A 26,085-nucleotide genomic window follows, 5' to 3' on the forward strand; every position below is an offset into this window, starting at 1 on the left:
TATTTTGAACCCTGAGACATCTGAGGTTTATCCTTGAAGAGAGAGGAAATCTTTGGGAAAGTCTGTATTTTACGAATCAGGCCTCAATTCTTAATGCTCAGAATGAAGGGTTTGGATTCCATAATCTAAACACTACTTTTCAACTCTTAAAATTGTGTGATGGGCATAATTATAAGGTGTGTCTAATTCTCTTCTACAAGCTGGAGAATGGCATATGTAAGTAGATCTCATAATTTTCGCATTGCAAATCAGAACTACGACTCTTACGATGACTGAATATTGTTCCATGTCTGTGCAGAGCTATGGGAATTGGTAGAAGCGCTTAGAACGCTTAGTTGTGCAGAGATTGGAAATGATAAGTACCTAGGATCTACATGACGGCAAGGGTAAACCTTGTCTTTCATTTGCCTCTCTAGATTTTCCCAGTCAACTTGAAGAGATTAAAATCATTCTTGCCATTGAGAGATCAAGAGGCAGACCATTCAGATTTGGGAATTTCAAGAAAATAGGTTAATACTAAAGTGTTGTGATAATGTATAACCAAGATGTGCAGGAATTTTAACGTGAAATTCAAGAGATGAATGAAAATACGGATGTTTTTACCCAACAAAAGTAGTTAATTGGTTTGACTTTAAAGAATTTTTGTAGCATTAAGACAAGTACCTTTTTGACAATTTGGAAAAGAAAATTTGCATTACAAAAACAGCTTCCGTGTCTGAAGTTCTTTCACAAATCAGTTGAATATATGAATTTGGCTTTATGATGTGGTTACTTTAATAGACTTCATTATAGTTAAAGAAAATCTTGATGTGAAATGTATAAAGAAATAGGTGATTTAAGTAGGGACTTAAATGTTCTGTTTGTTATCTTCAGTGTTTTTAATTAAACAAAATTGAAAATATTATGTGCTTAATCTGCCAGGTTTCTAGGACAGTGGAATTTCTCCACCGTTGGGTAGGAAGAAGGTATAGGACTAGTGGTGTTATATGTTATGTGGTATAGTCCAGATTTATAACATTATGATGTAATATAATTTTAAATTTGAAAAATAATTTTTTTTTCTCTCAGAAGCCACTGAAAATTAAATTTACCAAAATCTTAGGTAGCTTAAAGAGCGGAGGATACAGTATAGTACAGTTCAGTCGCTCAGTCGGGTCCAACTCTTTGCAACACCATGGACCACAACACGCCAGGCCTCCCTGTCCATCACCAACTCCCGGAGTTCACTCAAACTCATATCCATTGAGTCGGTGATGCCATCCAGCCATCTCATCCTCTGTCGTCCCCTTCTCCTCCTGCCCTCAATCTTTCCCAGCATTAGGGTCTTTTCAAAGGAGTTGGTTCTCCACATCAGGTGGCCAAAGTATTGTAGTTTCAGCTTCATCATCAGTCCCTCCAATGAATATTCAAGACTGATTTCCTTTAGGATGGACTGGTTGGATCTCCTTGCAGTCCAAGGGACTCTCAAGAGTCTTCTTCAACACCGCAGTTCGAAAACATCAATTCTTCAGCGCTCAGCTTTCTTTATAGTCCAACTCTCACATCCACACATGACTACTGGAAAAACCATAACCTTGACTAGGCGGACCTTTGTTGGCAAAGTAATGTCTCTGCTTTTTAATATGCTGACTTGGTTGGTCATAACTTTTCTTCCAAGGAGCAAGCATCTTTTAATTTCATGGCTGCAATCACCATCTGCAGTGATTTTGGAGCCCCCTAAAATAAAGTCTGTCACTGTTTCCACTGTTTCCCCATCTATCTGCCATGAAGTGATGGGACCAGATGCCATGATCTTAGTTTTCTGAATGATGAGCTTTAAGCCAACTTTTTCACTCTCCTCTTTCACTTTCATCAAGAGGCTCTTTAGTTCTTCTTTTTCTACCATAAGGGTGGTGTCATCTGCATATCTGAGATTATTGATATTTCTCCCAGCAATCTTGATTCCAGCTTGTGCTTCCTCCAGCCCAGGGTTTCTTATGATGTATTCTGCATATAACTTAAATAAGTAGAGTGACAATTTATAGCCTTAATGTACTCCTTTCCCTATTTGGAATCAGTCTCTTGTTCCATGTCCAGTTCTAACTGTTGCTTCCTGACCTGCATACAGATTTCTCAAGAGACAGGTCAGGTGGTCTGGTATTCCCGTCTCTTGAAGAATTTTCCATGGGTTGTTGTGACCCACACAGTCAGGCTTTGGAATAGTCAATAAAGCAGAAATAGATGTTTTTCTGGAACTCTCTTGCTTTAATGGTGATCCAGTGGATGTTGGCAATTTGATCTCTGGTTCCTCTGCCTTTTCTAAAACCAGCTTGAACATCTGGAAGTTCACGGTTCACGTATTGCTGAAGCCTGGCTTGGAGAATTTTGAGCATTACTTTACTAGTGTGTGAGATGAGTGCGATTGTGCAGTAGTTTGAGCATTCTTTGGCATTGCCTTTTTTTGGTATTGGAATGAAAACTGACCTTTTCCAGTCCTGTGGCCACTGCTGAGTTTTCAAATTTGCTGGCATATTGAGTGCAGCACTTTCACAGCATCATCTTTCAGGATTTGAAATAGCTCAACTGGAATTCCATCAGCTCCATTAGCTTTGTTGGTCATGATGGTTCCTAAGGCCCACTTGACTTCACATTCCAGGATGTCTGGCTCTAGGTGAGTGATCACACCATTGTAGGTATCTGGGTCATGAAGATCTTTTTTTGTACAGTTCTTCTTTGTATTTGTGCCACCTCTTCTTAATATCTTCTACTTCTGTTAGGTCCATACCATTTCTGTCCTTTATTGAGCCCATCTTTGCATGACATGTTCCCTTGGTATCTCTAATTTTCTCGAAGAGAGCTCTAGTCTTTCCCATTCTATTTTTTCCTCTATTTCTTTGCACTGATCACTAAGGAAGGCTTTCTCATCTCTCCTTGTTATTCTTTGGAACTCTGCATTCAAATGGGTATATCTTTCTTTTTCTCCTTTACTTTTCGCTTCTGTTCTTTTCACAGCTATTTGTAAGGCCTCCTCAGATAGCCATTTTGCTTTTTTTGCATTTCTTTTTCTTGGGGATGGTCTTGATCCCTGTCTCCTGTACAATGTCATGAACTTCCATCTGTAGTTCTTCAGGCACTCTATCAGTTCTAATCCCTTGAATCTATTTCTCTCTTCCACTGTATAATTGTATAGGATTTGATTTAGGCCATACCTCAGTGGTCGAGTGGTTTTCCCTACTTTCTTCAATTTCAGTCTGAATTTGGGATTAAGGAGTTCATGATCTGAGCCACAGTCAGCTCCTGGTCTTATTTTTGCTGACTGCATAGAGCTTTTCCATCTTTGGCTACAAATAATATAATCTGATTTTGGTAGATGATAGGTAACTATTTTCTAATGGAGTCAGGGAGCAAATGAGACTTTTATGTTTATAAAAAGGGGCATGGATTAAACATCATATTGCAATGATTCAAGAACTATTCTAATTCTAAAGTGTTTACATTGTAAATATTCTGTGTATGGAGATAAGTAATTTTGGTTCCTATATGTCACTGATTTTTGGTTTGTTAGTTGCACAATATCTTAATCTGTGATGGATGGCAGGGAGAACCATAACAGGATTTGCATAGATCAATATTATTTGAGAACTGATTATAATTTGAATTGTGAATACTCCCCTTTTAGCACTATTGGGTAGCAAAACTTAATTCTTACTTGTATCGCTTACATTGTTGAAGTAAGTTATGTGGAGTCAAAAAAACATTAGCTGCAAAAATGTACTTGGGGAGGGAATTCTGAAACAAATACCGATTTTTTTCAATGACAATTGCTGGCTGTGAATTGTTATTATTCTCCCATCCTTTTGATTTGATTTGATTTACAATTTTGTGTTAGTTTCAGATTCTCTTCCGTTATAGGTTTATTACCAGATAATGAATATAGTAACAATACAGAATATACTGCTATACAGAACATTCTTATTTATTTTATATATAGTCATGTCTGTCTGTTAATCCCATAGTCCTAATTTATTCCCCTCCCCTTTCCCCTTTGGTAACTATAACTTTGTTTTCTATGTCTGTGAGTCTGTTTCTATTTGGTAAGTAAGTTCATTTGTACCAGTATTTTAAGATTCCACAATCAGATCAGATCAGATCAGTCGCTCAGTCGTGTCTGACTCTTTGCGTCCCCATGAATCGCAGCACGCCAGGCCTCCCTGTCCATCACCAACTCCCAGAGTTCACTCAGACTCACGTCCATCGAGTCAGTGATGCCATCCAGCCATCTCATCCTCTGTCGTCCCCTTCTCCTCCTTCCCCCAATCCCTCCCAGCATCAGAGTCTTTTCCAATGAGTCAACTCTTCGCATGAGGTGGCCAAAGTACTGGAGTTTCAGCTTTAGCATCATTCCTTCCAAAGAAATCCCAGGGCTGATCTCTTCAGAATGGACTGGTTGGATCTCCTTGCAGTCCAAGGGACTCTCAAGAGTCTTCTCCAACACCACAGTTCAAAAGCATCAATTCTTCGGCGCTCAGCCTTCTTCACAGTCCAACTCTCACATCCATACATGACCACAGGAAAACCCATAGCCTTGACTAGACGAACCTTTGTTGGCAAAGTAATGTCTCTGCTTTTGAATATGCTATCTAGGTTGGTCATAACTTTCCTTCCAAGGAGTAAGCGTCTTTTAATTTCATGGCTGCAGTCACCATCTGCAGTGATTTTGGAGCCCAGAAAAATAAAGTCTGTCACTGTTTCCACTGTTTCCCCATCTATTTCCCACGAAGTGGTGGGACCGAATGCCATAATCTTTGTTTTCTGAATGTTGAGCTTTAAGCCAACTTTTTCACTCTCCACTTTCACTTTCATCGAGAGGCTTTTGAGTTCCTGTTCACTTTCTGCCTTAAGAGTAGTGTCATCTGCATATCTGAGGTTATTGATATTTCTCCCGGCAATCTTGATTCCAGCTTGTGTTTCTTCCAGTCCAGCGTTTCTCATGATGTACTCTGCATATAAGTTAAATAAACAGGGTGACAATATACAGACTTGACGAACTCCTTTTCCTATTTGGAACCAGTCTGTTGTTCCATGTCCAGTTCTAACAGTTGCTTCCTGACCTGCATACAGGTTTCTCAAGAGGCAGGTCAGGTGTTCTGGTATTCCCATCTCTTTCAGAATTTTCCACAGTGTATTGTGATGCACATAGTCAAAGGCTTTGGACTAGTCAATAAAGCAGAAATAGATGCTTTTCTGGAACTCTCTTGCTTTTTCCATGATCCAGTGGGTGTTGGCAATTTGATCTCTAGTTCCTCTGCCTTTTGTAAGACCAGCTTGAACATCAGGAAGTTACTAGAGATCAGTGGAGAAATAACTCCAGAAAGAATGAAGGGATGCAGCCAGAGATTCCACAATAGGTGATATCTTTTAAATGTTTTTCTCCGATTCACTTCAGTTAGTATGATAATCTCTGGATACATTCATGTTGTTGTAAATGTCAGGATTTCATTCTTTCTTGTGGCTGAGTAGTATTCCATTGCATAAATATAGCTGTTGAGCTAAGAAGGCAGAGATTGGGTTTCAGGGCTGCTGAAGCAACAAGACTTGCAGCACAGAACTAAGGCAGGGCTTCCCTGGTGGCTCAGTTAGTAACGAATCTGCCTGCATGCGGGAGACCTGGGTTCAATCTCTGGGTCAGGAAGATCCCCGGGGAAGGAAATGGCTGCCCACTCCAGTATTTTTTCCTGGAGAATTCCATGGGGATTCCACAGAGGAGCCTGGTGGGCTACAGTCCATGGGGTCACAAAGGGTCGGACACAACTGAGTGACTAATGCTTTCACTTTCAGGACAAGAGAAGATGTGAGGGTGTTCCCCAGGGTTCCTTGGCCTGCATTTGTGCAGGGCAAGACTCTGAGGCCTGGTAGAGAGTAGCTACAATAAGTTTGAGAGTGGATGGAAGGTACTAGAGGTTATTCATTGTTGAAAGATGACATTGCAGCCTAGCTAAAGTGGAGAAATCTTGTTAACATCTTAGATATGCAACTAAGACACCAGAAACACATGCTTTTGGAAAATAGGCCACATTGTCCAGAAAGCGTGTTATCAATTTGTTTACAGTCAGTAAGTGGGAAATCACACAGAATTGGACAGGGGAAGTTTAAAGAATTGTTAAACTTTAATAGCTGCTGCTGCTAAGTCATTTCAGTCGTGTCTGTCTCTGTGCGACCCCATAGACGGCAGCCCACCAGGTTCCGCCGTCCCTGGGGTTCTCCAGGCAAGAACACTGGAGTGGGGTGCCATTGCCTTCTCTGAACTTTAATAGAGAAGTAACTAAAAAATGCAGAGTGAACTCTGAAGGGTACCCTAGGGCTGAGGGAGATTACCAAAGGAAGGGTAGAATTGGAAAAGGGATCCTCTCCCCAAGGCTGGGCTTCAGATCTCATTGGAAAAGGTATGGTTTCTTCCCACTGGATGGTGAAATTGAGTGGACTCTCTGGACCACACTGGTTCATAACAGTGTGCCAGATGCCAGATAACAGGAAACAACCCTCTTTCTGGTTCACAGGCTGCTGCTGCTGCTGCTACTAAGTTGCTTCAGTGTGTCCGACTCTGTGCGACTCCATAGACAGCAGCCCACCAGGCTCTGCCGCCCCTGGGATTCTCCAGGCAAGAACACTGGAGTGGGTTGCCATTTCCTTCTCCAATGCATGAAAGTGAAAAGTGAAAGTGAAGTCACTCAGTCGTGTCCGACTCTTAGCGACCCCATGGACTGCAGCCGACCAGGCTCCTCCATCCATGGGACTTTCCAGGCAAGAGTACAGGAGTGGGGTGCCATTGCCTTCTCCAGGTTCACAGGCTAGCTGAGGCTAAAGACTGGTGAGCTCAGTGGGTCACAGCATTCATTGGGAGCTGGCTTGCTGCCAGATTGGTGCACACTGTGAGATACCCATGTAGCAATTAATGCAGGAAGCAACTCTCTGAGGCACAGTCTAGCACAGCGGGATAGGTGAGTAAGCAGAGGGAGTCAGGAAGCTGCTAGTGGGAGGCTTGGAGTGCACTGGTGTTTGCATTAGGAGGACTGTAGCGAGGTGATCACTGGACTCAGGCTAGGGCTTTGAGGTTGTCGAAGGAGTGTGCACTTTGGGTTTGCTGCTGGACCCCTGTGCCACCAAATGGCCCCATATTCAGGTACCGCTACACATCCTTCCTCCTGCATTGTCCCTCTAATGCCCTCTGCTGATTTAACATTGTGCTCACTGTGAAGGAGAAATGCCTAGTTTTCAATCCATTTTCTCAGCAAATACTAAGGGTGAATTTGGAGTTGAAAGGCAGTAGGTTGGTAATTGGTCCAAAAAACTGGACTGAACCTGCCCAATAGAGCTTAAAATTGAGCCTCAAAAAGATAAGACGTGCCAGTAAATTACCTGCCTGCTGGAATCAGGCTCTTAACATTCTAAACGAGAACAGCATTATTCAGGGTCCTTAACACAAATCATTCACAAGTCCAGCATACAACAAATTATTGGAAATAAGCAAGGAACTGTGATTTATAATCCAGAATAAAAACTTTCACTAGAAGCGTACCTTTAGATGATGCTGATGTTGAAATTAACAAATAAGACCATTGAAGCTTCTTAAACAAAAATATTGTCTTTGGATGGGGAATCTCAGAAAAGTGGAAGCTGAAAAAAATCAAGTGGAAAACTAAGGGCTAAAAAAGTATAGTATCTGAAACAGAAATGTTTATTGGATAAACTTAAAAGCTGACTAGAGTTGGCAGAAGAAAAAGGTCAGTGAGTTTTTTAAAACTCTGTAGGAATTTTTTGAAAAAGGAAAATAAATGGGAGAAAACAAGCAGAGCCTCAGTAACTTGTGGACAATCTCAAGCCATCTAACATATGTATGAATGAAGTTCTGAAAGAGAGAGAGAGAATGTGGCACAAAAACTTTTTGGAAAAAAAAAAAGTGGTTGTAAGTTTTCTGCAATTGGTGGAAAACATCAGCCTACAAATTCAAGAAGCCCAGTAAATATAAGAAAGGATAAACCCAGAGAAAACCACAGTTAGGTACATAGTAGCCAACCTGCTGAAAATTTATGATAGAGAGGAACCTTAAAAGCAGAGAGATGGGGAGAGGAAGAGGGAACAGTAGGGGAGTAATGAGAGTGATGGCTGGCTTCTCAAGCGCATTATGAGCTAGAAGCAATGGAGTAGCATTTTCAAGAGAGAAAAAAAGTAGAAACATGTCTAGTAATCGAGAATTCTATAGTCAAGCAAAAATAAAGGTGAAGGGAAGACATTTCAGGTAAGTGAAAGTTGAGAGTTTTATTAATGGGGAAAAAAAGTTTGTCAGGAATCCTCTAGACAGCTTCCCAAGAGATTGTTATTTGCGCAGGCACCCATGCTATATTGCTGGGAAAGCAAGGACGTAGCATTTTCATCCTTTAGGGGGAGGTTTCTGTCACTAAGTAATAGGGAGCTCAGAGAGAAATCAGTTGTTGTGGAGGCAACGAGCAGTGTTTGCCACATGTGAATTAAATTACTCTTATAATCAGAAAAAAATGACAAAGCTGTTTGTTCTTTGCTACACAGATGAAAGTAAAGCAGAAAATAAGTCATTTGTTGTTAGGTTGGCTATTTACAGATTCTTATAGGGGTTCATAGAAAACTTTTAGGCATCATCATGTAGTCCTTCAGTATGGATTCAGTTTCCTGATAATTATGCTAGCCAGTGGCATAAAAAGATAAGGAATACATCCTGACCTCAGTCTGCCGGATAGACAGACAGTTCTTTCTGGGTTTTAACAACCATCTTCTGGGCAGCATGTCATCTTCTTCAGAGAGGAAAGGAGTTTTCTTTAGAAATTCTGGTCAGGAAGCAATTAATTCAACTGTGATGGTCAGGAAATACTTCACAGAGTAATAGTAATAGTGGCAGTAATAACCACTTTCCTTTATTGAAGGCCAGGTAGTATCCTGAGTACTTTCAAAACTTCCAACAATCTTATGCATTACGTGTTATCATTCTCATTTTTATAAATTAGGAAACTGAGGCTTGTATAAGGAAATTGCTTAAGATCCTTCCATCAGTGAGGGGCAAAGCTAGGATTCAAATCTAGGACAGCCTGACTTGAAAGCCTACGTTCCTAACCAGATACCAGTGGCCATGGCTGACTTGCATTCACTTCATTAAAACATATTACCTGTTCAGTAGGTTATAAGTTGACTCACACTAGGCTTTCTTGGAAGAATGACATTTGATTTGCTTACTCATGGCTGTTAAAAATCATAAAGTTTTCTCATAAGGGAACCATTCATTAAAATATACATTGAAACCATTTAGGTCACCTGCAGGGGAAAGCTGACTCCATGTTTGTTGTGTTTACATGTAATTTACTCATATACCTTCTAAAAGAAGTCAGAGAAGCAATTACATTTTCTGACAGTTTTATAAGGCAGACTTATAACTGGCCCACGTCACCAATATGCTTTTGAAATATATTCCTGGCTTATTGACCAGTTGGCACTTGAATGATTTAGGCATCCAGACGTAAATATATAATGAGCAAAGTAAGTTCACCTAAGTTCAGAAAACTTAGACTGCCCTTTTAATTTAACTCTGTAAGCAGTAGCTATTTTTCATGAGGCAGAAAAGATTTTACATTTAAGTGGAGTTGCAGAGTACTTAATTGATGATTTGATGCTGACTGACCCCTTGATACAAATTGAGTCTGAACAAGTGGAATTCTTCTGTGTGTCTGCTGCGAAGGGGCAGAGGGAAATGAGCAGATATTTCATGAAGAGCTGAATCTGGGGTGAATGGAGGAAGGGGTGGTGTATGTGGAGAACAAAGGTCGTGTGGCTTCATGCTTTGCCATCTGGTGCATACAGAACTACTGCAGCTCACTGCAAGCAGAAGTAACACTGTAGTGGAAAAAGAGGTAGTTACAGGGCCTTGGGTCCTTTCTCTTCAGCTGGCTCATGAGGAAAGCAAACTAGGCTAGTGCTCAGGAGGCTTTGTAATGATCCAAGTCTGCAAGTGGCACACATCACTTTGGCTTTCATTTCTTTGGTCAGAACTCAGTGGTGGGGAGACTGAGAATTGTATCAAACTGTGTGTTTAGGAAGAAAGACAGTACAAGGTATATAGAAACAAAGGTCTATGGAAAACTAAGCAAGCAGAAAACGAATTAAGGCAATTATTAACTCTAGGAAAAACAGTTGTACAAGGAGAGGAGTAAAATAAAGATGATAACAGCTAACATTTATGGTGTACTTAGTCTGTGCCAGGTTCTATTCTAAGTCCTCAGTTTTTTCATACGTTAATTTTATTAAAAATTGTATCCAGTAAATACAATTGTAATCCCCATTTTACAGATAAATGGTTATTTCACCAAAGTATTGATACCACAGTATTTATTGAATAAATGGGATAGGGAATGAAGACAGTGGAGTAAGAGCCAAATATCTTCTTTTATAGTAGTAAATAATCATGTGGAAATTATGCCTATATTACAATTTTGAACATGACCAATTTGAACTATGCAGGTCCACTTTTATGCAGGTTTTTATCCAGTAAATATGTACAGTACTGCATGATTTGTGCTTGATTGAATCCATGGATGTAGAACCTTGAATACGGTGGGCTGACTATGGGACTTGAGCATCCACAGATATGGAGGGATGACAGTATATAATATCTAAAATTAACAGTCAAGTTACAACTGTATACACGTACTGTTTAGAAATATAGAGGTAAATATCAGTAGAAACAACTAGAAAAGTTGAAAATCCTCAGGGTGACCTATTCAAATATAGGGTATGGGGTTGCCTTCATACTCCTGGACTTTCTGAACTATGTTGATATAAAAATAAAGTACTTGGTAGAAGAGAGGCTATCAAGAGAGATAAAATGAAATGATATGCAGTGGCCATCATTTATGTCTCTGTTCACATAGAACTGAGATGGTTTTGTAAATCACTAAATAATGGAGCCGTACACTGACAGGAAACGAAGACCAAGTGTGTGGACCTGGGTTTGTCCTACGCTCTGTTGGCCGAGTCACTTAACCTTTGAGGATTCACTTCCTTCCTGTTTTAATGAGAATGATGCTCTCTTCCAGTTACTTTAACTTCTACATTTCTATAGTTCTAGGTGTTAGACCAAGTAATTTTTGTTTTTACACAGTGAGTCAATGTGACGGTATAGGCTACAGAGCTTCCTTTGAAAGCAGCTGGCTGTTAAGTCACAGCCAACACCTTGTCTTATGCTTCCCAGATCCATATACATATATACTTGTAGATTTTTTTGGAAGGGGAGGGCTTGCCAGGTGTTTTTTTTTTTTTTCCTGGCTTCCCGAGATGATTTTAATTTGTTGAGATTTCCTGCTGATAGATACTGATTATATAGGAAGTATATACATTTATTATCCACTTACTACTTCTAAGTGCTGGTCATGAAATCATGGTTGTCTAATGTGACCATTTCTATTCTAGGTCCAGTGGCATTGCAGAGCACGGATGGTTGCGGGAGCCAACTTCTACATTGTTGGCCGAGACCCTGCTGGCATGCCCCATCCAGAAACAGGGAAGGATCTTTATGAGCCGACTCATGGCGCCAAAGTGCTGACCATGGCCCCGGGCCTGATCACCTTGGAGATCGTTCCCTTTCGAGTTGCCGCTTATAACAAGAAAAAGAAGCGGATGGACTACTATGACTCTGAGCAGTAAGTTTTACATTCTCTGCATAAATCTGTGAAACACCTTGTGTTCTAAGCTGCTCCTAGGGTTTTAATGTACTGCCTTATCTTTACAACAGCTGACCAGTGGCAGGCTTTGTTGTACTAGTTTCAGAGACGGGCAAACCAAAGAAACTAATTTCTCAATACTTTAGAAGTAGAAATAAAAATTGAGTCTAGTTTCATGGTTCATGATCTTAGGAATTTTCTTGGGAAAGTGTTAAGGCAGTGATGACATTTCTGTCTGTCTTATAGAAGTAGTCCAAGTACTCAGCGATGATTTTGCTAGTAAGTGCAAGGGATCCAAGTAATAAGAGAGTTTGACTAATATTTGTGCAGTCATTGTGTGACAGGCACTCTCCTAATTGCATTATAGGTATTAAGTTAATACTTGTAATTAATGCCCTATACTAATCCTGTGAAGTAGGTACAGTTATCCCCATTTTGTAGATTGGTAGTAAGCTGAGGCATACAAAGTTCAAATACTCTTGTACTGTCACAGATCCAGTGAATGGCAGCTCACTGGGTATGCTGACCACTGAGAGTGCAACTTCATTCTTCAAAGATCTTAGAAGGAGCAAAAAATGAACAACCTTTTCATGCAAATTATTGGTAATATTGAGCATGTATCTATCTTCTGTTGACTGGCAACATTTTATTATGACCAACCTAGATAGCATATTCAAAAACAGAGACATTACTTTGCCCACAAAGGTTCGTCTAGTCAAGGCTATGGGTTTTCCTGTGGTCATGTATGGATGTGAGAGTTGGACTGTGAAGAAGGCTGAGCGCCGAAAAATTGACGCTTTTGAACTGTGGTGTTGGAGAAGACTCTTGAGAGTCCCTTGGACTGCAAGGAGATCCAACCAGTCCATTCTGAAGGAGATCAGCCCTGGGATTTCTTTGGAAGGAATGAGGCTAAAGCTGAAAGTCCAGTACTTTGGCCACCTCATGCGAAGAGTTGACTCATTGGAAAAGACTCTGATGCTGGGAGGGATTGGGGGCAGGAGGAGAAGGGGACGACAGAGGATGAGATGGCTGGATGGTATCACCAACTCGATGGACGTGAGTCTGAGTGAACTCTGGGAGTTGGTGATAGACAGGGAGGCCTGGTGTGCTGCAATTCATGGGGTCACAAAGAGTCGGACACGACTGAGCGACTGATCTGATCTGATCTGATCTGATCTATAGATAATATCCATACCTCGAGATACTGTGGGTTCAGTTCCAAACCACTGAAATTAAAGTGAGTAATCCCAATAAAGCAAGTCACATAAAATTTTTTTGTTTCCTAGTACAAATAAAAGTTATGTCTACATATAGTATAGTATATTAAGCACACAGTAACAGTATTTCTAAAAAAGCAATTTACATACCTTAATTTAAAAAACTTTATTGCTTAAAAATGTTAACCATCCTCTGAGCCTTCAGTGAGTTGTGATGTTTTCGCTGGTGGAGGGTCTTGCCTACATGTTGATGGCTGCTGACTGATTAGGGTGGTGGTTGCTGAAGTTTGGGCTGTGGTAGTATCTTAAAATAAGACAACAGTGAAGTTTGCCACATCCATCAACTGTTTCACTAATGAGCTCTCTGCAACATACAATCCTGTTTAATAGAGCTTCTTTCAAAATTGGACTCAGTCCTCGCAAACCCTGCTGCTGTTTTATCAGCTAAAGTTTATGTAATATTCTAAATTCTTTGTTGTCATTTAAAAATCTACAGCATCTTACCAGGAGTAGATTCCATCTCAAGTAACCACTTTCTTTGCTTATTAGAAGCAAGTCTTTAGCCATTTAAGTTTTATTGTGAGATTGCAGCAATTCAGTCACATCTTCAGACTCCACTTCTAATTCTAGTTCTCTTACTGTTTCTACCACATCTGCAATTCTTTCCTCCACTGAAGCTTCAAACCCCTCAGGTCACCCATGACGTTTGGAATTAGCTTCTTCCAAACTCCTGTGAATGCTGTTATTTTGACCTCTCCCCAGGAATCCCAGATATTCTTAACGGCATCTAGAATGGTGAATCCTTTTTTAGAAAGTTTTCAATTGACTTTGCCCAGATCCATCAGAGGAATCAGTGTCTGTGGCAACTACAGCTTTATAAAATGTATTTCTTAAATAAGAAGACTTGAAAGTGGAAATTAGTCCTTTATCCACAATGTTGGCCGGCGTGAAAGTAACATTAATCTCGTTGCACACCTCCATCAGAGCTCTTGGGTGACCAGGCGCATTGTCAATGAACAGTGTCAGTATTTTGAAAAGAATCTTTTTTTCTGAGCAGAAATTCTTAACATTGGGCTTAAGATACTCTGTAAAACCATGTTGTAAACAGATGTGCTGTTGTTCAGACTTTGTTGTTCTATTTATACAGCAGAGGCAGAGTAGATTTAGCATTGTTCTTAAAGACACTAGGATTTTTGGAATGGTCAATGAACATTGGCTTCAACATAAAGTCATCAGCTGCAGTAACCTCTAGCAAGAGTCAGCCTGTCCTTTGACGCTTTGAAGCTAGATATTGACTTCTCCTCTCTAGCTATGAATGACATCATCTAGATGGCATCATCTTCCAATAGAAGGCTATTTCACCTACATGGAAAATCTGTTGTTTAGTGTGAAAGTGTTAGTTGCTCAGTTGCGTCTGACTCTTTGTGACTCCGTGGACTGTAGCACAGCAGGCTCCTCTGTCTGTGGAATTCTGCAGGCAAGAATACTGCAGTGTGCTTGCCATTCCCTTCTTCAGGGGCTCTCCACGGACTGAACCCAGGTCTCCTGTGTTGCAGGCAGATTCTTTGCCATCTAAGCCACCAGGGAAGTCCATTGTTTAGTGTAGCCACCTTCATTAATGATCTCAGCTAGATCTTCTGGATAACTTGCTGCAGCTTCTATATCAGCACTTGCTTCTTCACCTTGTACTTTTATGTTATGGAGATGGCTTCTTTCCTTAAACCTTATGAACCAACCTCTGCAGGCTTCAGACTTTTCTTTTTAAACTTCCTCACCTCTCTTAGTCTTCACAGAATTGAAGAGAGTTGGGGCCTTGCTCTGAATTAGGCTTTGGCTGAAAGGATTATTATAGGTGGTTTGATCATCTATCCAGACCACTAATCCTTTCTCCATATGAGCAATAAGGCTTGTTTGGCTTGCTTGTCCTTCATGTATTCATGGAGTAACACTTTTAATTTACTGCAATAACTTTTTCTTTGCATTCACAACTTGGCTGCTTAGCATGAGAGGCCTAGCCCATCTCAATTTTCAACATGCCTTCCTCACTAATAAGCTTAATCATTTCTAGCTTTTGATTTAAAGTGAGACGTGCACTTTTGACTCGAAAACTTAGAGGGCATTGTAGATTATTAATTGACTTGGTTTCAATATTGTTGTGTCTCAGGGAATAGAGAGGCCTGAGGAGAGGGAGAGAGATGGGGGAACTGCTAGTTAGTGGAGCAGTCAGAGCACATACATTTAGTAAGTTCACCATCATTATATGGGCATGGTTCATGGGGCTCTAAAACAATTACAGTAACCTCCAAGATCACAGATCACCGATACAATAATAATAATGAAAATGTGTGTGTGTGTGTGTGTGTGTATGTTAGTCGCTCAGTTGTGTCCAACTCTTTGTGACCCCGTGGACTGTAGCTGTCCAGGCTCTTCTGTCCATGGGATTCTCCAGGCAAGAATACTGGAGTGGGTTGCCATTTCCTTCTCCGATTTTAAGAAATAGGTAATCCAAAAAGGAAGAACCAATTGCAAAATACAGGACTTTAAGAAAAATAATAAACATTAAGTATTTCATAGAATTTTGAGATGGAATAGACCTTAGATATCCTTTAGATAAGACATTAGTTATATCAATAGAGAAACTGAATAACTTCAGCAAAGGTTGCATTAAAGGTTGCATTAGTTAAGTCTTCTTCTCAACTAAACACCATTTCTCTAGCCCTCTATTTTTCTTATTATTTATTTAGATCCCAATTAGAAAATTTTAAATTTATTTTTATTTTAACATCTTGTTTAATTTCATCTAAAGACTTTTCAGGTCTTTTAATTGCTGATTCTGTCATCCTCGCTATATGCTAATTAAATTTTTAGATAACATGACTTTCAAGGTTATTATTCAAGTCATTATAATAGAATTATTAAACTAGACTTCATAGAGGACAGAATTCACTAGAAACCTTATGATGTACAATCTAGCTTCCATTAGACATAGTATTATTCAATTAAATACAAATCCTCAAAATTATGTTAGTCCCCAGCTCCCATTTTTATCATGTCTACAAAGATGATGTAGTTTGCTAGGTTGAGTCTCTGATTTGGGGGAGTCGTAACAGTGATAGATTAAATATTTTTTTAAATTATTGTTATTGTAGGATTGGATTCTTTAAGCTTGGGAAACAAAATTGCTGAATGTGTCTAGGGATTACTCTCTTATGCTCTCTTCCTTGATTTTAATTCTGTTCCCAGTGTGGATCCCACACATGCAGATCAAGGCTCTTTTCTGTCCTCCCTCTCTTCATTCTGCCAAAATGATGTTTTTTTCCTTCCAAGATTTTTGCTACTTTCCCTTTACTGACCAGTTTCTTTCTGTTCAGAATTAGATCTAGAACAGTTTCCCCTAGAAATGTCTCTGTTTTGTTATGCTAGAGTCAGAATAGCAAAAGAGCACAGACTTTGAAGCCCAAGTGAATGGAGTCACATTCTTGCCCCACCGCCCCTGCAGCTGTGTGACCGTGGGTGAACCACTGTCCTCCTCCTGCCCTGCTTCCCTCAGCTTCAGAATGGGGTGTAGTGATCGTGCTGTGTGTATCTTCATAGAGTGGTTGAGGACCAGATCAGCTCCTATGTGTCATTTGCAAACAGTGTTAACTGGAACCTAGTAAGTACTAGAAATGTGTACATTGTTATCATATATATAATATATATAATGAAAAAGTATGAACAATTGTGAGGATTATCAAAATGTGCCACGTGGACACAAAATGAGCAAACACTGTTGGAAAAATGGTGCCAGTAGACTTTTTCAAGGCAGGGTTGCCATAGACCTTCAATTTGTGAAAGACACAGTAAAGTGAAGTGCAGTAAATGGGGGAAGCCTGTAGGCAGTACACCCTGTAAGTTTAGAGTGGCCGTGTGAGGCTCTAGAAGCAGAAGTTACGAATGCTAGCCCATGCTTGCCGAGTGACTTGAGATTCCTGTGTCATCTCTGGCCTTGTTTCTTTATCTCCAGAAGGGCGGCAGTGGATGAACTGATTTTCTTCTAGCTCAACGTTTGTAGTTCTTTCCAGAATCTGTAGCTCCTAGCTATTTTCCGTTAGTAGGAGCTTCGTGTTTTGTTGATTAATACTTATTTCATGCAAATTGCACCTGCTTATTTAGTACTCTTGCTTTGTTAGTATTAATTACACTTCAGGCTGAGCAAGAGGTTGCCTCTTAGTTGCTGTGAGGATTGGTTCCAGGACCCTTGCACAGATACCAAAGCATTCAGATGCTCCAGTCTCTTATATAAAATGGTGTAGTGTTTGTATATGGCTTACACACATCCTCCTGTGTACTTTAAATTACCTCGGAGAAGGCAATGGCAACCCACTCCAGTGTTCTTGCCTGGAGAATCCCAGGGACGGCGGAGCCTGGTGGGCTGCCGTCTATGGGGTCGCACAGAGTCGGACACGACTGAAGCGACTTAGCAGCAGTAGCAGAGTATTTGTAATACCTAATACAATATAAATGCTACGTAAATTATATATATTGTTGCCTGCCCATGATCAATTCAAGTTTTAGTTTTTGACTTTTTGTGTTTTTTCAGTGTCAGTTGTTATTTATCTTCTTTCATTTTTTGTTTATTTGGATCCTTTCTCCTTTCCTCTTAATGAGCTTGGCCAGAGGTTTATTGATTTTGTTTACCCTTTCAGAAAACCCACTCTTGATTTTACAGGTTTACATTTTGGGACTTTCTAGAATTCTCTTCTCGCCCCCTGAATGTTTTCAGTCAGAGGTTGTTGTATCCTTGGATGTAGAAACCATGGGTTTGGAGGGCCAGCTCTCTCTTTAAATTTTTGTTTTCTCAGTTCATGGGTGCTGATTGAAACTGAAGTCTTACAACTTCTCATCTGAGAGAACTCATCCTTTTTTCCATGATACTGTACTGTTAACTCTGCGTTCAGGAGTAATGCTGATCCTAACCGCGTGTCCTCATTTAATGTGGCCTGTTTTGTAATGGTTCAGACAAGAAGGAAAAAGAAATTAAAAAAAAATTAATTTTGTTTCTGAAAGGGACATAAATTCTGATGTCATTTAATAAAATAAGTTACCTGCAAAATTAAATACTACTGATAACAGTGGAACTTGAGGGATTTGTTGGCTTCTCGTTTAATGACAAATAATTCTGGAGAAAATGCACAATCTTAGATGAAAGCAGACTTTTCTGAGCAGTGGACTCTAGAAGAACACAGGAAAACCCCATGAGTCAGTGAACAGAAAAGGCTTATTGTGTAACTGATTTGGGGAATTGTGAAAGCACTCCTGACTGTGCTCAACGGCCCTGGTGTGGAATTCAAGGCAAGACCCACTCTAGACCATTATTTTCTTTTTATGTATTTTAATTGGAGGATAATTACAGCATGTTGATTTTTTTTTTTTTGCCATACATCAACATGAATCGGCCACAGGTATACATGTGTCTCCCTCATCCTTAACCTCCCCTCCCACATCCTCCCCCACCCTACCCCTCTGGGTTGTTCCAGAGCATGAGCTTTGGGTGCTCTGCGAGACCGTTATTTTCTGAAGATCTGAGCTGTGGCCCAGGTTATAGTATACTGCAGAACCTCACCGTGAGAAGAATTTACAATAAACCAGAAATGTACCATTTTTACCCTTGTACAAAATGAGGGTTTGCCAATACCTGGAAATCGTTCTAAATCATGGAGTGTTTTGTTTTGGCTTAAAAACAATTAAAATAAATTTATATTAAAAATAGCTGTATGTGTCTCTGTGTGTATTTAAATACGTATATGTATGCATATGTATATATACTTATATACATACATACACACATACTACAGTTTCACTGTCTGAAAAAAAGTGCAGCTATAAAAGCAATGTGATGAGTTTTAAAGGGTCTTCTACCAAAGAGATGCCTTAGAAGGTTAAGGAAAATTTTTTTAAAGAAAAAGCAATTAGAGTAAACTTTGAACTACGTTACTGTATAGGTAATTGAAGTGAAAATATAAATTAAATATTAAGGAAAACCAAAAAGCTTCAAATATATCCTTTTGTGGTTCAAAACATGTAGGGTCACCATCAGAGATTTTAATTTTCTTAGTCTGGAGAGGATTACCTACTGGCAATTCTTTTGAAAGCTCCTCCTGCCACTGAGAATCCCCACTGAGGGTAGGCTTGGTTTCCTACAGATAGATAGAATGAATAGTGCCAGGGGTGGAATGCTGGGCAGGGCAACCCTTCACTTCTCACCCAGCATGCAATTTATTTGTGTGGTTTATGTACAAATGTTATGAGTGAAACCTTGTTCTGAAAGTAACAGTTAGTCACTTACAGAATAAGAGGTGAGAAGTAGAATTGTTCTGCAGGTGGCTGGTTACTTAAAACTTAGATGAGTTTGCATTTTGATGAGTTAAGGAAGCAAAGCTAGAGCTGAGCTTTTACACTTCTTGTGCGGATGTGTTTTGTTACTGTGGTTTCCTTGCATGATCAGTTGATTTAATCACACGCAGGACCATAGAGTCCATCTGTATGTAGTTGAATGATGTGCTGGGAAGCCCTTGATAACTTTAATGTTTTGTTAAGTCTGTGTAATATTGCTTTAAGTCTCTCTTTTAATCATTCAAAAGCTAAATAATTACATCAGTTCTCATAAGAATTTCCAGTGATGAATTCTATATTAGTTGCATGACTGGCTCATTTTCTTGGAATTTTTTTTGAGTTACTAAATCTAATAAATTGTAACTTGGGAAGCTTTAAAACTGCCTTAGTTTTCTAATTTTTTATATTCCTGTTCAAGCGTAATTAAGTTGATGGGAATATGTTGGAAAGTGATTAAAATTTTGTGGAAAGGCGATAGTCTTTGATGTAGTGAGAAAACACAGTTATTAATTATGCACATATGAGGTTATCTTATGTTTGATTAATGGATGTTATTCAATGCCAACTTTTATGTAATTAATGATTTTATAGCTTTGATTTGACTAAATACCAGTGTAAAACAAGGCTTAGGGATAAAAAAACAAACTTCATGAAGATTGCAAGATATTATTGATAAGAATTATGATAAAAATCATCTGTTTATACTTAGGAAGTTAAGTAGGTTCATATTAGCTGTAATAATGACTCAAGGAAATTTAGTTTTAGGACTACAAGATTAAAGGCCATTCTTTCAGCTATTACAAACTTTTAGAGATAATTCAGCTATTTGTAATTTTTTTCTCCTTTAGCAATAATTCTTCTTTGTATTTGGATGGGTTAATGCAAAATTTTGGTTCATATTTTTGAAATAGCAGCTCACCAAAAGGAGAGTGCACGTCAGAGTGCCTGGTGGAAATGGGTCAGTGAGAGAACAGGTAGACATAAATGTTTGCTTTTGGTTATTTCCATGTTATCAGTAGAGTATTTCCTTCATATTTTTAATTCTGAAGTATACCTTGAATCTGGAGAAGGCGATGGCACCCCACTCCAGTACTCTTGCCTGGAAAATCCCATGGACGGAGGAGCCTGGTAGGCTGCAGTCCATGGGGTCGTGAAGAGTCAGACACGACTGAGCGACTTCCCTTTCACTTTTCACTTCCATTCATTGGAGAAGGAAATGGCAACCCACTCCAGTGTTCTTGCCTGGAGAATCCCAGGGACGGGGAGCCTGGTGGGCTGCCGTCTATGGGGTCGCACAGAGTCGGACACGACTCAAGTGACTTAGCAAAAATACCTTAAATCATGTACTACTACTAACGTCTTCTTTTTTTAAAGCACTGTACTTATAGACATCCTCAAGGCTTTTCTCATATATTCTTCACTCTTTTATATACTTTTCACAGAAGCGCTCACCTGCTCTAGTGGTTTCTGTGTGGTGACACTTAAAGCTATTCCTCAATGTTTCCAGGTTGCTAATTATGTTAACTTTCTATTGCTCTGTAACAAGTTAACACAAATTTAGTGGCTTAAAACATTACCCATTCATAACCTCACAGTTCCTTAGTCAGAAGCCTGGGGTGGCAGTTACAGTAGTAAAAGACCACAGATCACCAAACATAATAATAATGAAAATGTGTGTGTGTGTGTTAGTCGCTCAGTCGTGTCCGACTCTTTGCTACCCCATGGACTGTAGCCCCCCAAGTTCCTATGTCCATGGGATTCTCCAGGCAAGAATACTGGAGTGGGTTGCCGTTTCCGTCTCCGATTTTAAGAAATAGGTAATCTAAAAAGGAAGAACCAATTGCAAAATACAGGACTTTAAGAAAAATAATAAACATTAAATATTTCCTAGAATTTTGAGATGGAATAGACCTTAGATGTCCTTTAGACAAGCCAGATGCCCCTTTTTGGAAAAATTCAGTTCTATATGGTTATAGGACTGAGGGTCCCCATCTTCTTACTGGTTAATAGGGGGGCCATTCTCTACAGCTCAAAGCCGCATTGTGGTTTTTCCTTGTGGGCCCCTTTATCTCAGTGTTAGAACCTCCCTCAGGTCAAATCCCTGAGGGTTCAAATCTCTGACTACTGCTGTCATCTGAGAACATTCTTTGCTTTTAGAGGGCTTGAATGATTAGGCCTCTAATTCATTAGTTAGGCCCACTCACATAATTTCACTATTTTAGGTCAATTGATTAGTAACTTTCATTGCTTCTGCAGAATTCCTTTTGCCATATAAGGACATATCATGGTAGTGACACCTTCATGGGGTGAAGGTCATGAAGGCCATCTTAGAATCCTATCTACACACTAATGGGTGTTTCTGCTTAGATTTCATGATGTTATTTAAAATGTCCAGAAGCCACTTTCCCTTTCCCTTCACGTATCTCCAAATCCTAAGTTTCCTTAGTTACCTGTTCTTCTTCTTATGTAGAAAGTTTGAAGTCCTTTATTCTTTCACCTCACTCTTCACACCCAAGTCTTGTCATGTTCACCCCTGAAATATTTCTTGTGTGACTTCTTTTTTCTTTCTTTCTGTGCAGTCTTTGCCACACATAAATATTTCTGTTAAAGTACTGGGGAACTGTCTGCCATTAATTCATAAAATGTTTTTACTGATTTTGATGTTTCTTTTGAAAACTTGTGGAAGTCTGACAGTAATTGCATGAATTTGCCAATGAGTCTTGTCCTGTGCTTGTAGATTTTTCACATACTTTATGGCAAAAGTTTTATTTTTTTATTGCATAGATAATAATTATTAGACAATAATAAATATTATTTTTATTGCATAGGGAGTTATTGCATAACCAGTAACAGATAAGGTCTCATTTAAAATCTTACTATACCTTTGAATCATAATTAATGACAGTACTATGTATACTTTTGAAAGTCAAATTATATATTTTATATATGCTGTATCTTGTTTTAAAGTCAACATTTACATTGAAATTAGGATAAAATTTTCCAACTTTGCTGTTCTTTTATTCATTTATTAACTACATATTGATCTTTACTACATACATGCCCTTGCTAAGTGTGGGCACTGTGGTTGGAAACAAGCTTGATTTGTTGGCTTAACAGATATAGGACTTACATTCTGGAGAAGACAGACAATAAACCACTAATGACACAGTTAACTAATGGTCCCATGTGCTTTGCAGAAGACTTGTGGCAAGCTCAGCTAACACTTATCTGACCAAGTCTGGGTTATCAAGGATGGGTTCCTGGAGTAGGTGACATTTGGGCTGAGTTCCAAAAGATGAATAGGCATCTTGATAAAGAAGGAGGTAATAGACTGTGCCAAAGCCTTTGACTGTGTGGATCACAATAAACTGTGGAAATTTCTGAAAGAGATGGGAATACCAGACCACCTGACCTGCCTCTTGAGAAACCTGTATGCAGGTCAGGAAGCAACAGTTAGAACTGGACATGGAACAACAGACTGGTTCCAAATAGGAAAAGGAGTACGTCAAGGCTGTATATTGTCACCCTGCTTGTTTAACTTATATGCAGAGTACATCATGAGAAATGCTGGGCTGGAAGAAGCATAAGCTGGAATCAAGATTGCTGGGAGAAATATCAATAACCTCAGATATGCAGATGACACCACCCTTATGGCAGAAAGTGAAGAAGAACTAAAAAGCCTCTTGATGAAAGTGAAAGAGGAGAGTGAAAAAGTTGGCTTAAAGCTCAACAGTCGGAAAACTAAGATCATGGCATCTGGTCCCATCACTTCATGGGAAATAGATGGGGAAACAGTGGCTGACTTTATTTTTCTGGGCCCCAAAATCACTGCAGATGGTCATTGCAGCCATGAAATTAAAAGATGCTTACTCCTTGGAAGGAAAGTTATGACCAACCTAGATAGCATATTCAAAAGCAGAGACATTACTTTGTCAACAAACGTCCATCCAGTCAAGGCTATGGTTTTTCCAGAAGTCATGTATGGATGTGAGAGTTGGACTATAAAGAAAGCTGAGTGCCGAAGAGTTGATGCTTTTGAATTGTGGTGTTGGAAAAGACTCTCGAGAGTCCCCTGGACTGCAAGGAGATCCAACCAGTTCATCCTAAAGGAGATCAGTCCTGGGTGTTCATTGGAAGGACTGATGCTAAAGCTGAAACTCCAATACTTTGGCCACCTGATGCAAAGTGCTGACTCATTCAAAAATACCCTGATGCTGGGAACGATTGAGGGCAGGAGGAGAAGGGAACAACAGAGGATGAGATGGTTGGATGTCATCACCTACTCAATGGACATGAGTTTGGGTAAACTCCAGGAGTTGGTGATGGACAGGGAGGCCTGGCAGGCTGCAGTCCATGGGCTCACAAAGAGTTGGACAGGACTGAGCGACTGAACTGAACTGAACTGAATAGCATTCTGGACAAAGAGATAAGCACTTGCAAAGGTGCTGAGGTGAGAAGACCCAGAGGGCTTGGGAAGAAGGCCAGGGTGGATAGAAAAATGGAGTGAAAGGAACAGGATGAGATAGGGACTAGATAAAGCAGTTCTTTGAATGGTACAAACTGGAATAGATTTTTAAAAGATAGTGTTGTTACAGTGAACATTAGCTACTGGGAATTCAAGTTTTGGGTAATTAGGTAAATTGGATTATACTGACTGATTCTACTAAGAAATTAGCTAAAAATTCTGGTTAAAAGAAAATGTTTTCAGAAAAGTATTATGGCACTGATAAGATGATAAGAACTGTAAGGGTAAACTATTAAGTGAAAGTTAGAACTTCTGTTAACTTGAGTGTTGAAGTTGCTTTTGCCCTGGTGAACCTAGGGAACTTGAGGGAGTCAAGCAGGAGACACTCCCCTTACGCTGGTGCTCCCTCCCACCTTAGGTGTTTAGAGAGAACCTTAAGTGAACCCCACCCATTCCTCTACCCTGAAAGACTGAGCAGAGCCCTGAGCTTTAGGCTCAAAAGCTCAGACCTGCTCACATGGGCCAAAAGCAGATTACCTTGTTGTTGTTGCTGTTGTTTAGGCACTAAGTCATGTCTGACTCTTGTAACAGGGACTGTGGCCCGCCAGGCTCCTCTGTCCCTGGGATTTCCTAGGCAAGAGCACCAGAGTGGGTTGCCATTTCCTCCTCCAGGGGGTCAGGTATCAAAGCCCCGTCTCCTACATTGGCAGGTGGATTCTTTACCACTGAGCCACGAGGAAAGCCCTCATGTTACCTGGATTATATCAGAAAAAATCAACAACCCCTAAACCCTCAAGCCGTGAAATCAGTTTTTGGTGCTTCTTAACTGGGCATGCCTCTTAAATATTCAGCAGAAGCAAATATATACTCTCACTGGATTATTACTCCCTTGTCCTCAACCTCAACTTATTCCCACAAATAATTATACAGGCTTAATAGACAGTTTGAATAAAAAATGATGAAATATACAAGGAAATAGCACCAACAAAAGAAAAAAAAAGGAAAGTACCTTCAGCACAAGCAGGTTTGCAAAGACTTCATATACCAGAATTATCAGACGTGGATTACGGAATAACTATACTTGCGGTGTTTATTAAACACAGACACGTTTGAAACTACTCCTTGGCACTAAAAGCATAGAAATGACCTAGCAGTATGGAAGAGGGAACGGTGGGAGGGAACTCAGTGTGGAGGCGTGCCCTGGTGCAGGCAGCAGTTAATGAGATGATGGTTTAGGCAGCTTGCAACGTGGAGACTGGAAGAAAGACAAGTAGGCATTCCCTGGAAACTTCTTATTTGACTGAATATCTGATAGGAGTTGTGCTCTAGCTTTTATTTAAAGAGTTTTGAGGGGAGGAAAACATGATGAATTAAGGATTTGGGTAAATTAGTTTGAGATAATTAAAATTTTCACATATTTTGATTGATCTTTGGTTTGGAAATAAAACATTATTAAATTTGTCACATATGATGTCAACCAGTGCTTTTTGGTTCCTGAAAAGAAAGCCATAATAAACAGCTAATTATCTGGTTTTGAATAAATGATTTGTATTTGAAGAGAAGACTTAGTATTTTGATGTACACTGTTTATATATTAGTTTCTTTCAAGTTAGGTGAAAGTTAATTAGCCCCCAAATAGCTAATTAGATTCATTTATAAGTTACTACCATCATCTTCAATTCTGTCAGAGAAGCTTCTCTTTGCATCCCTGATTGCTTATCATCTAATTAGCATTTTTTTAAAAAGCCAATTGAATATGAACTTTTGAAAGATAAATGCAAAGGGCCCCCCTCTGACCCCAGCTTCTTGTCTATCTGAACAGCTTGTGCTGGTGGCTCTGGTGGTCGCATGTGTGAGAGACAGCAGATGGTTGTGAAGATTTAAAATCTTCAGCACGTGGCCACGAGTTGCACTTTGGAGTTGGTCAGGATGCTGGCCATGTGCAGCTAGTGCATCGTACGTGGGACAGGATGCTGCGCCCCAGGCTCCCACATAGTCTGATGGCTGGTGTGCCTTCTCCATCCTGGAGTCCTAAAACCCCGTCCCCTTCGTTTTTTGTTTTATTGTTTTTTGGGGAGAGAGAGTGTGTGTGTGTGTGTGTGTTTTAGAGGAGGCGTTCTGTCAGCTGTGGATTGTAAGCATCTGTGACCAAGTGGTTTTGAAAAGGAAAAAAAAAACAACAGACCTGCGTTTCTTTTTTCAGGTGTCATGGATATCCGTTACCGAGTGTAATCAGATGGGCTAACTGGAATTGCTTTGCAGTGAAAGCCTGTGCTGTACTTAGTTCCTCCGTTGTGTCTGACTCTGCCAC

At 39.8% G+C, this 26,085-nt stretch overlaps 1 protein-coding gene across 2 annotated transcripts in view; it reads left to right on the forward strand.

The window, feature by feature from the left end:
* Positions 1-26,085, forward strand: part of PAPSS1 (3'-phosphoadenosine 5'-phosphosulfate synthase 1) — a 112,414-nt gene that overhangs the window by 81,920 nt on the left and 4,409 nt on the right. For both annotated transcript variants that reach the window (XM_061419443.1, XM_061419444.1), the window contains exon 11: positions 11,467-11,696. In XM_061419443.1, the coding sequence (XP_061275427.1) occupies positions 11,467-11,696 (230 nt within the window). The remainder of the gene's footprint in view (positions 1-11,466; positions 11,697-26,085) is intronic.

Source organism: Bos javanicus, chromosome 6 (assembly GCF_032452875.1).
Source record: "Bos javanicus breed banteng chromosome 6, ARS-OSU_banteng_1.0, whole genome shotgun sequence".
NCBI lineage: Eukaryota > Metazoa > Chordata > Mammalia > Artiodactyla > Bovidae > Bos > Bos javanicus.